The sequence below is a fragment of the Eriocheir sinensis genome, chromosome 44, assembly GCF_024679095.1.
Source record: "Eriocheir sinensis breed Jianghai 21 chromosome 44, ASM2467909v1, whole genome shotgun sequence".
Lineage (NCBI taxonomy): Eukaryota > Metazoa > Arthropoda > Malacostraca > Decapoda > Varunidae > Eriocheir > Eriocheir sinensis.
Window position 1 is genome coordinate 13432945 of NC_066552.1, and position 12705 is coordinate 13445649.

Genomic DNA, 12705 nt, shown 5'->3' on the forward strand with positions numbered 1-12705 from the left:
TCGACCCAAACGACAAGTAACTTAGTCTTTCTATTTCGCATAGGCCTAAGTCGAAATGGTTGGGAAGTGTGGGGAAAGTAAGGGGTGAGGGGAAGAGAAGGGGAGGGTGGGGAATATATCTGAATGAGGAAAAAGGGGAAAGGGAAGGAGGGAAACGATTTTAATAGCAGGGAAGAGAAGGGGAGGAAGAGGAAGGGTTACATAAGGTCTAAAGGGTTGGGGAAGAGAAGGGAAGGATGGGGAATAGATTTGAATGAGGAGAAAGGGGAAAGGGAATGAGGGAAACGATTTTAATAGCAGGGAGGAGATGGGGAGGAAGAGGAAGGGTTACATAAGGTTTAAAGGGTTGGGGAAGTGTGGGGAAGGGAAAGGAAGGATGGGGAATAGATTTGAATGAGGAGAAAGGGGAAAGGGAAGGAGGGAAACGATTTTTAAAGCAGGGAAGAGAAGGGGAGGAAAGGGAAAGGGTTATATAAGGTCGAAAGGGCTGGGGAAGAGAAGGGGAAGGAAGAGGAAGAGGTTTGAATGAGGAAAAGGAAAGGAGGAAACGATATTTAGAGCAGGGAGGAGAAGGGAAGGCAGGGGAGTAGATTTGAATGAGGAAAGAAGGGGAAAGGGAAAGGAGGAAACGATTTTAATAGCAGGGGAGAGAATGGGAGGAAGGGGAAAGAGTTACATATAAGGTCTAAACTTTAAAGGGTTGGGGAAGAGAAGGGGAAGGGTCAGGCGTATTGTAGGGCACAGAGGGTAAGGGGTCAGCACTAGGCCTACCGACACTACCCATGGAAGGTTTGAACGTGACTTTAATTGGTAACAACGAGACAATTCCGGTGTGGCCCAAGGTGTTTTGTGGTTGACCTCCTGCCGTGATGGACTTGTTAAAGGGTCAATGCTGCTTGTTTTGTTGTTGTGGTTGTTGTTGTTGTTGTTGAATTTATTGTTGTAGTTCTTTTTTCTTGTTCTTGTTCTTCGTTTTCTTCTTTTTCTTCTTCTTCTTCGTCTTCTTTTTCTTCTTCGTCTTCTTCTTTTTTTTCTTCTTCTTCTTCTTTTTCTTCTTCTCCTTCCAATGTTCTTCTTTCGATTTCTTCTTTATCCTCCTCCTCCTCCTCCTCCTCCTTTTCACGTGAAGCAAAACATCACACACACACACACAAACACACACACACACTTCACCTTGAACCCTGCCTTACGTAACCATGGAAACCGATTGACCGCTACTACTACTACTACTACTACTACTACCACTACTACTACTACCACTACTACTACTGCTACTACTACTACTAATAATAATAAGACTTGTAGGTTTTTGTTCTCTAATTAAACAAGTGTGTATATAAGATCTTTTAAGGGTAGTGATATTAGTGTTATGTTGTATTAGGCTATTATACTTATTTCGTTCTAATGATGATGATGAGGAGGAGGAGGAGGCTAACGACGCACATTTTCGTACCCATAAAACAAAGACGTCTTCTGTCTCTCTCTCTCTCTCTCTCTCTCTCTCTCTCTCTCTCTCTCTCTCTCAGAGAGAGAGAGAGAGAGAGAGAGAGAGAGAGAGAGAGAGAGAGAGAGAGAGAGAGAGAGAGACATAAGCCAAGCAGATGTAACGCTATCCACCTCAAGAAAACTAAGCTAGAACACCAACTGGTTTATTTTTTACGGGTGTTTAACTCTGAGCAGGTTTAGAGACAGTATAGCCAGAACAGTGTCACCTTACATGCTTAGGAGGAAAGGAAAGGAGGGGAAGGATAGGGAAGGGAAGGAAGAGAAAGGAAGGGAAGGGGAAAGGATAGGAAGGTAAAGGAAGTGAAGAAAGGGAAGACAAGGGAAGGGAAGGGAACGAAAGGAAAGGGAAGAGAAGGGAAAGGGAAGAAAAGGGAGGGGGAAGGGAAGGAAAGGACAGGAAGGGAAGGAATGGATATAGAAAGGGAGGAGAAGGGAAGGGAAGGGAAGGAAAGGACAGGAAGGGAGGGGAAGGTAAGGTAAGGGAAGAAAAGAATAGGAAGGGAAGGGAAAGGAAAGAGAAGGTAAGGGAGGAGAATGAAAGGACAGGAAGGAAAGGAAAGGGAAGAGAAGGGAAAGGAAAGGAAAGGAAAGGTGAGGGAAATGAAAGGACAGGAAGGAAAGGAAAGGGAAGAGAAGGGAAAGGAAGGGAAGGGAAGGGAAAGGAAAGGGTAGACTCTCTTACTTAACTAACTCGATAGACTAGCAGGTCCAAGTGTTGTTTAAATTAGCGATTGAATATAAATGAACTATGAAAATGTGGATAATTGACGCTCGCACACTTGCTTACCGTAACAACTATAAATATTACGTCACACGGTAGTCTGAACCTTGAGTTGGTGTGGTGAATCAACGAATAAGTAAGAAGAACTATTAGTGTCTCGAAACTCATGAACCATCTCGTGATACAGCTTGGAGACAGTGTAGCCAGAACAGAGTGTCACCTTGCATGCTTAGGAGGAAAGGAAAGGGAAGGGAAGGAAGAAACGGAAAGGAAAGGAAAGGGAAGACAGGAAGGGAAAGGCATGGAAGGGAAGTGTCTCCAATTTCCTTTCCTTCCTCCCTGAGTCCCTTCCCTTTCCTTTCCTTCCCTTTCCTTCCCTTCTCCTTCCTTCCCTTTCCTTTCCTCCTAAGCATGTAAGGTGGAGAATGGAAGGGAAGGATAAGAAGGGAAAGGAGTGGAAGGGAAGTGTCTCCAGTTTCCTTTCCTTCCTCCCTTCCCTTTCCTTTCCTTCCCTTTCCTTCCTTCCCTTCCCTTTCCTTTCCTTTCCTCCTAAGCATGTAAGGTGGAGAAGGGAAGGGAAAGGCATGGAAGGGAAGTGTCTCCAGTTTCCTTTCCTTCCTCCCTTCCCTTTCCTTTCCTTTCCTTTCCTTCCTTCCCTTCCCTTCCCTTTCCTTTCCTCCTAAGCATGTAAGGTGGAGAAGGGAAGGGAAGGAAAGGAAAGGGAAGGGAAAGGCATGGAAGGGAAGTGTCTCCAATTTCCTTTCCTTCCTCCCTTCCCTTTCCTTTCTTTTCCTTTCCTTCCTTCCCTTTCCTTTCCTCCTAAGCATGTAAGGTGGAGAAGGGAAGGGAAGGAAAGGAAAGGGAAGGGAAGGATAAGAAGGGAAAGGAGTGGAAGGGAAGTGTCTCCAATTTCCTTTCCTTCCTCCCTTCCCTTCCCTTTCCTTCCCTTCTCCTCCCTTCCTATCCTTCTCTTATGGCAGTAGACATCGGATTATTTGTAACATACTGAAAAAAATATCTGTACCCTTCCTTGTTCATTTGCACGATGGCCTGGTTAACTTACGAATTATGAATAAGTAATAATTAAAAAAGAAAAAAAGAAATGCGAGTCTCGAAACACAGCTTTGAGTTTTGTGATCAGCGATAGATTTAAAAAAACAACAAAAGTACTGGTTAAGAAAAATATATATACTACCCTTGTTTCTCTCTCTCTCTCTCTCTCTCTCTCTCTCTCTCTCTCTCTCTCTCTCTCTCTCTCTCTCTCGTTACGTTAATATGTTGACGTAATACTAGACGCTGGCTGCACTGATCACCTGTTATGCTCGGGCAGGTAGAAGCTTAATTAGAAGGGACAGAGGAGGAGGAGGAGGAGAGGGAAGGAGAGGAGAGGTCTAGCATCTTACGTCTCTTCTTCTTCGTTGGGAATGGTTAGAGGGGGAAGGAGAAGAGAGAGAAGGGGTAGAGGAGAGGTCTAGCATCTTACGTCTCTTCTTCTTCGTTGGGAATGGTTAGAGGGGGAAGGAGAAGAGAGAAGGGAGTAGAGGAGAGATCTAGCATCTTACGTCTCTTCTTCTTCGTTGGGAATGGTTAGAGGGGGGAAGGAGAAGAGAGAGAAGGGAGTAGAGGAGAGGTCTAGCATCTTACGTCTCTTCTTCTTCGTTGGGAATGGTTAGAGGGGGAAGGAGAAGAGAGAGAAGGGAGTAGAGGAGAGGTCTAGCATCTTACGTCTCTTCTTCTTCGTTGGGAATGGTTAGAGGGGGGAAGGAGAAGAGAGAAGGGAGTAGAGGAGAGGTCTAGCATCTTACGTCCTTTCTTCTTCGTTGGGAATGGTTAGAGGGGGAAGGAGAAGAGAGAGAAGGGAGTAGAGGAGAGGTCTAGCATCTTCGTCCCTTCTTCTTCGTTGGGAATGGTTAGAGGGGGAAGGAGAAGAGAGAGAAGGGGTAGAGGAGAGGTCTAGCATCTTCGTCCCTTCTTCTTCGTTGGGAATGGTTAGAGGGGGGAAGGAGAAGAGAGAGAAGGGGTAGAGGAGAGGTCTAGCATCTTACGTCCCTTCTTCTTCGTTGGGAATGGTTAGAGGGGGAAGGAGAAGAGAGAGAAGGGAGTAGAGGAGAGTTCACAGCATCTTACGTCTCTTCGCTTTGGTTCCAGGCAGGTTAAGGCTTGGTTGGAAGAAGAGAAAGGAGAAGAAAGGGAAGGGTCAGAGAGGGAAGAAGTAGAGGTTATCTAGTCCAAACATATTACGTCTCCTCTCTCTCCTTCATCTTCATTAATACAGCATCAATAGGGAGTCTTTATGGGAGATCACGAAGGCGGGTGACACAAGTGTGTGTTCAAAGAGATTAACTGGTCTAGATTATCCCTGCCAAGAGTTGTAACACATAAACAGAGGATCAGGGTGTTGCATAAGAGGGTCAAAAGATTAGTAGCTACAGAGAAGTGAAAATTACCCTTTAATCAGCGTCTCAGGCTTCACGGGGTTCATACATAATCCCCTACAAGAGTTCAAGTGCCAAGGTGAAGCGAGATCTTACATAACATTAAAAAACGCGGTTATCAGAAGAGCGCCGTGCTGTGATAAGCGTCTGTCGGGTGCGTGCGTGTGTGTTGTTGTTGAGAGGTAAACTTATGTAATACTGAGTTCGTGTTGTTTGTGTGGCTTCCCTGGTGCTCTGATGGGGTGATACTGAGACGTAGAGGCTGTGTGGTGACCGTGGTGATTGTTATAGTGAATATTACCCTCATTTGGTAACGTTAGGCAAGGATAACACATAAGAAATTGATGCTTTCCTTGTAGTTCGGCCCTCTTGTCAATGCTATACCCTTCTCTACATGAAGTTTTGGGGCATCTAGTGACAGGCGGTGATGTGTGCCTCTAGACAAACTTCCTATGCCTCGCTGTGTGTCGCTATGCCCTGCCTCAGATAGCTAACAAGACATCCATATACCGCTCCGTACGTGACATCATCTTGGTAGCTTGAGATGCTGTGTTGCTAATTGCTTTTTACCTCGATACATGACAGACTTCCTATGCCTCGCTGTACGTCGTTTTGCCTTGCCTCAGAGGGTTAACGGGACATCCATATACCGCTCCGTACAAGACATCATATCTTTAGTCCTTCGTCGGTAGTCTGAGATGCTGTGTTGCTGGTTACTTATCGCCTCGAGACATGACAAGCCTTCTATACCGTCTGTCCTGTCTTCGTCGCTATCTATAATCACTTCTTTATCAAGTTTCCCTTTCGCACCCTTTTCAGTCTCTTCCTTAATTCCTTCTTTCCGTTTCTTTCCCTTCCCTTCTGTTTCTCTTTTGTTTCCCCTTTCTTTCTTCATCTCCCGTTTACTTCCCTATTCGTCAGTGGCTTGAGGATCGCCAGGAAACATGACAAGCCTCCTAAGACTCGCTGTACTTCACTCCAGCTTAAAACAACCCACAGAATAACGTCCACGCTACCCCGACCCTTAAACCAAGCCTTGTCTTCGTCAGGTACAGGGGCGGTAGTGTACGGGACGAGAAGGGGGCGTGTCTGTGGTGGGTGTGGTGGTGTGTGGCGCGCGCGGTGTGGGTGCCAGGCGAGGAACAACGGACGTTTAAGTGGCAGTGAGGCCCGGGGTGGTGTTGTTGAAGGTGCGGTGCGGTGTGGTATCAGTGTGCAGTACCTTGTGTGGTGACTGAGGTGTGTGGTGTTAGATCCTGTCCCTCACCTCAACTCCATGGTGGTGTGCGTGCAGCCTCCGTCCCTGGGTAGCATGTCCCGGGGGCGGCGGTGGGCGGTGTTCGTGATAGCCATGGTGGAGACGATGCTCTGGTCGGGAACAATCTTCGGCTGGGCTTCGCTGGTCCACGCGTTAAAGCTTCAAGGCATTTACTATGACCTCTGCCCCATGGACCAGCTGGAACGCCTTGAACTTGACCCCGTGGAAGGTGGACTCAATACGACCACAACTGTGAGGACTTCTAACCACAGTGAGGTGAGTCCAGGGTCCATGTGATACCAGTCCAGTTTCTGAAAGTTCATCTTCCAGTCTTGACGCCATGCAGAGCTATTGAGAGAGAGAGAGAGAGAGAGAGAGAGAGAGAGAGAGAGAGAGAGAGAGAGAGAGAGAGAGAGAGAGAGAGAGAGAGAGAGAGAGAGAGAGAGAGAGAGAGAGAGAGAGAGAGAGAGAGAGAGAGAGAGAGAGAGAGAGAGAGAGAGAGAGAGAGATGTGTGTGTGTGTGTGTGTGTGTGTGTGTGTATGTGTGTGTGTGTGTGTGTGTAATTTGGAGAGAAAATCTGAACACTTGCCATGACGTTTAATATTTTTGTAATTAAGACGAATTAAAACTCACACACACACACACACACACACACACACACACACACACACACACACACACACACACACACACACACACACACACACACACACACACACACACACACTTATTTATCTATCTATCTAATCATAAAAGTAGAGAAAGAGAGTAAAATAAAGAGAAAGGAGAGAGAGAGAGAGAGAGAGAGAGAGAGAGAGAGAGAGAGAGAGAGAGAGAGAGAGAGAGTGCGTGCGTGCGTGTGTGACATTTTTTATATCTATATATAAATTACGTGAGGGGAATGACAAGAGAGAGAGAGAGAGAGAGAGAGAGAGAGAGAGAGAGAGAGAGAGAGAGAGAGAGAGAGAGAGAGAGAGAGAGAGAGAGAGAGAGAGAGAGAGAGAGAGAGAGAGAGAGAGAGAGAGAGGGAAGGGCAGGGCAGGGAAGGTCAGGGAAGGGCAGGGCAGGGAAGGTCAGGGAAGGGAAGAGCAGGGAAGGGCAGGGAGGGGAAAGGAAGGGTAAGAGAGGGGAAGGGCAACGACTCAGGGATGTGACTTGTGACTCATTACAGGCTGGTGCTATAGGTCAAATGTAAAAAAAAAAAAAAAAAAGATTAAATAAATAAATGAATAAATAGATGAATAAATAATAATAGATAGGCGGAAGAAGGACGGGTCTATTTAGGTACACTTTGGAAGATGGATCCGTATTGCGTGCTTGCCTTCGTGCCTGTCTCTCGCAACCCGCTCTCTCTGTCACCAGGGAGGATTGTTTTGCTTAGTGGTGAATGCGCGTCTGCCCTCCCTCCTCGTAACCCGCGCCCTTTGTCACCAGGGAAGATTATTTTGCCTGGGAGGATTGTATTGTTTGGAGGGTGAATACGTGCCTGCCTCCCTCCCTCCTCTCCGTGCAACCCGCGCCCTTTGTCACCGGGATAAAATATGTTTCGCCTCGCTTGTTCTGGCAGCAACACCCGCGCCTTGGCAGCGACGCCCACGTACTACGGGTGACTCCCGAATAAGACGTCTAAAACGGCGAGAGCTTGAGCATTATTACGAGTGTGTGGTGGGAGGGATGGAGGGAGAGGGTGTGGGTGGCTTAAGAGAGATAAGAGATGCTGCAAGCACTTATAAATAGTAACCATGAAGACGCAGATCGGAGGTTAGTAATATAACAACTACTGACAATACAAATCTCAGCGTATAACATCAAATCTGTATATAAGTAACTATTGGGGAGGGTGGGCTGCACGCCGACTGCCAAGGGATTCGAACTTAGACACGCAGATTCGTTGTTAGGGACGTTAAACACTGCACCAGTGAACAGAGTAAACAATAAAGAAAAGTAAACTGCTAAGAGAGAACTAAATTTAACTGAACATCTGCCCGCGCGGAGATTTAAGGTGAAGGAGGAAGGAAGCGGAGACCTTAACCCAGTAGCAGTGACGGGCCAAATTTGTGGCTTTACCGTGTAGCAGCGACGGGCCAAATTTGTGGCTTTACCGTGTAGCAGTGACGGGCCAAATTTGTGGCTTTACCGTGTAGCAGTGACGGGCCAAATTTGTGGCTTTACCGTGTAGCAGTGACGGGCCAAATTTGTGGCTTTACCGTGTAGCAGTGACGGGCCAAATTTGTGCCATGATATAAACCCCCCAAAATAGATGATACATAATCTGATCACAAATGCTTTGATATATATTATGAAATGGTTTGTGTGAGGGGTGATTTTTCTCATTTTTCTCGCTTGGAGGGACCATTAAGAAACATGATCCCCGCTGCTACCACCGGGTTAGGTGAACGTGTTGCACTGAGCCATCGGGAAGCGAGTCATTGGACAAAGAGAACAAAAATACCGTACTGAAGCATATCCAAGGGTACGACTGAGACAAAGGACGTCATTCATCTCTTCTAGAATGATACTAATGGGACACACCTCACCACCAAGGAGAAAAAAGAGGACAGTTTGGGTGTGATTTAAGGGCAGAGTCTGGCTAGCTAGCAGCAGGAGGAGAAAGGGGAGCCAGGCAATAAGGGGTCTGTGCCAGCAGATGCCATAAATACGTCTCGTTGGGGAAGATTTAATAGGAGAGCGGAGTGTTAGATATCTTGCATAAGAGATTGGATGCTGATGATGATGATGATTCTTGCTTTACTTGCTTTACTGAGCCTCTCCTCCTCTCTTCCTATCTTCTCCCTTCAGAGCCACACGGTTTGCCTTGCACAGGATGACAGAATGGCCCTCATGTACACGGTGGCCTGCGTCGTCTACTCCACCCCCGGCGTATTCATCGGGTATGCCCTCCACCACTTCGGCCTCGCCTTCACCAGGGTCATGGGCGGCCTCATGGTCTCGTGCGGCTTCATACTTCTCTCCTGCACCACGGCGGGTAAGGGTTGGGCAGTTTGACCCTTCTTCTGTACCATGAACCTAAGAAATACATATTTGACAAGGCTTTCGTGGGGGTTGTGGGCATTTCCAGGGGTAGTTTTGTGACCCTGGTGGTAGTTTGACCATTCCTCTGCACCATGAACCTAAGAAGCCTTGGCCCGTTGACTAAGGTTCCCATTACAACTAATTTCTTATCTATCCATCTATCAATCTAGCTATCTATCTGTACCTCTGTCTATTTATCTATCTCACCCTCTGCCCTCAGCCACGCCGGACAACCTGTGGGGCGCGACCATTCTGCTGGCGGTCGGCGGGAACACAATACGCATGGCGGGGCTGCAGTTCGGCAACCTCTTCCCCGAGCATCGCAACACAGCCATGGCGATTATCAGTGGCATCTTCACGCCCTCCGCCGGAATTATGGTGCTGCTGCAGGTGTGTGGAGGAGGAGGAGGAGGGGAGAGGAGGGGGATAGAACTAAGGTATGAACTGTGTGTCTAACTAACTGACTGCCTGACTGACTGACTAACTAACAGACATGACAGGGCTAAGAACACCCGCTCACTCTCTCACCCTCTCTCTCCCCCTTAGACCATGTATGAAGGCGGCTTCGCGTGGCACCACATCTGCTGGATCTTCGCGGCCCTCTCGTCCCTGGTGATAGTCCTGACGCCCTTCATCCCCAGACACCACATCCCTGTCACACACGACCCTGGTAAGTCCGTCTCTGCCCTACAGCAATCGATCCTACCTCCTTCGTTGTCATATTGCTGCGTTCTCCCTTCAATCTGTTCTCTTGCCTTTCTTCTAACCCAACCTAACCTAACCTAACCTCCCAGTGAGCGCCGAGGACCCCGATGACAAGGTTCAGAACGACAACAACAGCCTCATGCGAAGTCTGTGCTCGCTGTCCTCCGGCCTTCACATGTACTGGCTCTTCATCAACCTCTCAGGCGTGACGATCTTCAGCACGCACTTCAACACGTGGATCAACAGGTTCGCACAGTCAGAGGAGGAAGGTACGGAGGCTGTGACTACCGGTATTGCTTTTGTCTGCCATTGTTGACATGGGTTTTGTTAATAGCGGTGCATGGTGCTGGCGTTTTGGTCCTCATTCTCCCTCCCTCTCTCCCTGACAGCCGGCCTATACTCTCGCCTCTTCGGCCTGGCAAATATCCTCTGTGTGTTCGTTACGCCGCTGCCTGGCCTCATGATGGACCTACTCACACGGAGATTTCAGAGAGGTAGGTTGTCTAAATCCACATAATAGTCTCTCTCTCTTCCTATATAGGCGGCGGCTGAGTGGCTTAAGACTACCCACATGCTGTCCTGAAGACCGCCCATCAACCTGGACTCTTGCGAAACTCTGAAGTGAAGCTCCGGAAGGTAACATAAGCTAACCAGAAGCAAGAATGGTGCCACTATGTTACTATTACTTTGGCTGTCACTCTTAGGGGGCCTAAGAGTGACAGCCGGTCCGGCACATGCCGAACGGTTTAGCATTACATTGACTCTTATGGGTGTATTCACACGAGGCCGGAGCGGCAGTCTTGCCGTTCCGGCAGCCGCACCCTGCCGCACTACCAGCAAGACCGCAACGGCAGAAATGCCGCACAACGGTTTCGGTGGTTGTGTGTTGCTTTGGGCGCCTTCACACGTCCGGTGTTTGCCGCGCGCGGCGAGTTGTCCGTCAGCACTGGGAGGAAGGGCACGCGACCACTTTGTCGCCATCATTGGAAAAGCTGGTAATAGTCTGGTATGCACTATATATTCTACATCTTATGAACTTTCAAGTAATGTATATTGAAAATGTAAGTGTCTTACATATTAATTCTCTATACCTCTGTACAACAAACATCTGCGTTTAAATTTCGGGGTTATGGCTAATTTAGATAACCATGACACGGAGCTGCTGATCTCCGAGATTGAAAGACGGCCTTGTCAGTGGTGCACTAACAAATATGACTGAAGAAGATACCGAAGCGGCAGACGCCGCACTTGACCGTGGATGTCCAGGTGCGCCATGCGGTTGCCGTGCGGCATGTGCCGGACCGACAAAAATAGTTCGTGTGAAAGAGGCCTAGCTCCGGTTCGCCTAAGTCCACCATCTATTCTTCCTCAGGTAAAAGTGGCCTCAATGCGCACGTGGCCAGCCTGCAAGCCATGGTCCTGCCCCTGGTCATGGTCTGCCTGACGGTGACCATTCAGACCACCATGCTGTTCTTCCGCTCCCCCTGGGCCGTGTTCGTGGGTCTGGCCTGCCTCATGATCAACAGACCCTCCTGCCTCGCCGTGGGCAACCCCTTTTTGAGAGCGAGGTAAGAAGACGTGATATGAAGGGAAGGAAGGGGAGGGGAGGGAAAGAGGGAGGAAGGGGAAAGGTGGAAGGGAAGGAAAGAAGGGAGAAGGAAGAAGGGAGATGAAGGAGGAGGAGGAGAGGAGATGAATGGAAGGGGAGGGGAGGAAAGGAAGGAGTTGATTGGAAAGAGAAAAGGGAGGTAATGAGGAGAGAAAGGGAGAGCATTGTCAGCTAATCTCCTCCTCCTCCTACTACTACTACCACCACTACTACTACTACTACTACTACTACTACTATTATTACTACTACCACTACTACTATTCCAGGTACCCAGCGGACCACTTCAACAGGCTGGTGGGCATTCAGGGGACGCTGCTCTCCTTCCTCACCTTCATCCAGTACCCGCACTTCACCTGGGCCCAGCATGCGTACAATTTGGTGAGTGGGACTGGCCTTTCTGTACGCGCTTGTTGAATGGGGAGACTGACTTATCTTGGGTCCAGTATCCGTACGATTTGGTGAGTGGAATTGGCCTTTCTGTACGCACTTTTTGAATGGGGGGACTGACTTATCTTGGGTCCAGTATCCGTACGATTTGGTGAGTGGAATTGGCCTTTTTGTACGCACTTTTTGAATGGGGGAACTGATTTATCTTGGGTCCAGTATGCGTACGATTTGGGGACAGGGGTTGGCCTTTCTGTACGCACTTTGAATGGTGGGGACTGATTTATCTTGGGTCCAGTATGCGTACAATTTGGGGACAGGGGTTGGCCTTTCTGTACGCACTTTTTGAATGGTGGAGACTGATTTATCTTGGGTCCAGTATGCGTACAATTTGGGGTGTGGGGTTGGCCTTTCTGTACGCACTTTTTGAATGGGGGAACTGATTTATTTTGGGTCCAGTATGCGTACGATTTGGGGTGTGGGGTTGGCCTTTCTGTAAACACCTTTTTCTTCTTCTTTAGTATTATTATTGTCGTTATTTCTTCTTTCATTCTTTCTTTTACTACTACTACTACTACTACTACTACTACTACTACTACTACTACTACTACTACCACTACTACTACAATTCTTTTTCAGACATTCGGGTGTACTATTGTTGCCATGGTACTCAGTCTGTCTCATCCACTCCACCTACTCAGCAAAACCTACCTCAGAAGTGCCCTCCTTCCTTCCCTCTCTCTGGGAATGTAGGAGGAGGAGGAGGAAGAAGAAGGAAGAGGAGGAGGGTTTAGCATTGTGATAATGTGTGTGTATGTGTGTGTGTGTCGATTATCACAAACTTTTTTTTATATATATATGAACGTATAAATATATTCGTATTTGATTTAATCTTCTTGTTTTATTATCCTTATATACCTCTGGGTGGGGTTCTGCAAGGGGCTGCACTTTTAAACACTTCCAGGCCCAAGCACACATATTTGACAAAGCTTTCCTAGGAATTGTGGGCATTTCCATGGATAGTTTAATGACCCTGGTTGTAGTTTGACCCTT

At 47.9% G+C, this 12705-nt stretch overlaps 1 protein-coding gene across 1 annotated transcript; it reads left to right on the forward strand.

The window, feature by feature from the left end:
* The first annotated feature begins 5125 nt into the window (after positions 1 to 5125).
* On the forward strand, positions 5126 to 12543 carry LOC126980566 (equilibrative nucleobase transporter 1-like). The gene is made up of 9 exons (XM_050830639.1): positions 5126 to 6196; positions 8721 to 8907; positions 9175 to 9344; positions 9501 to 9624; positions 9749 to 9928; positions 10049 to 10153; positions 11032 to 11227; positions 11535 to 11646; positions 12292 to 12543. Exons 1-9 carry the CDS (start codon positions 5939 to 5941, stop codon positions 12403 to 12405), a joined length of 1446 nt encoding a protein of 481 aa, XP_050686596.1. The 5' UTR covers positions 5126 to 5938; the 3' UTR covers positions 12406 to 12543.
* Positions 12544 to 12705: the final 162 nt, after the last annotated feature.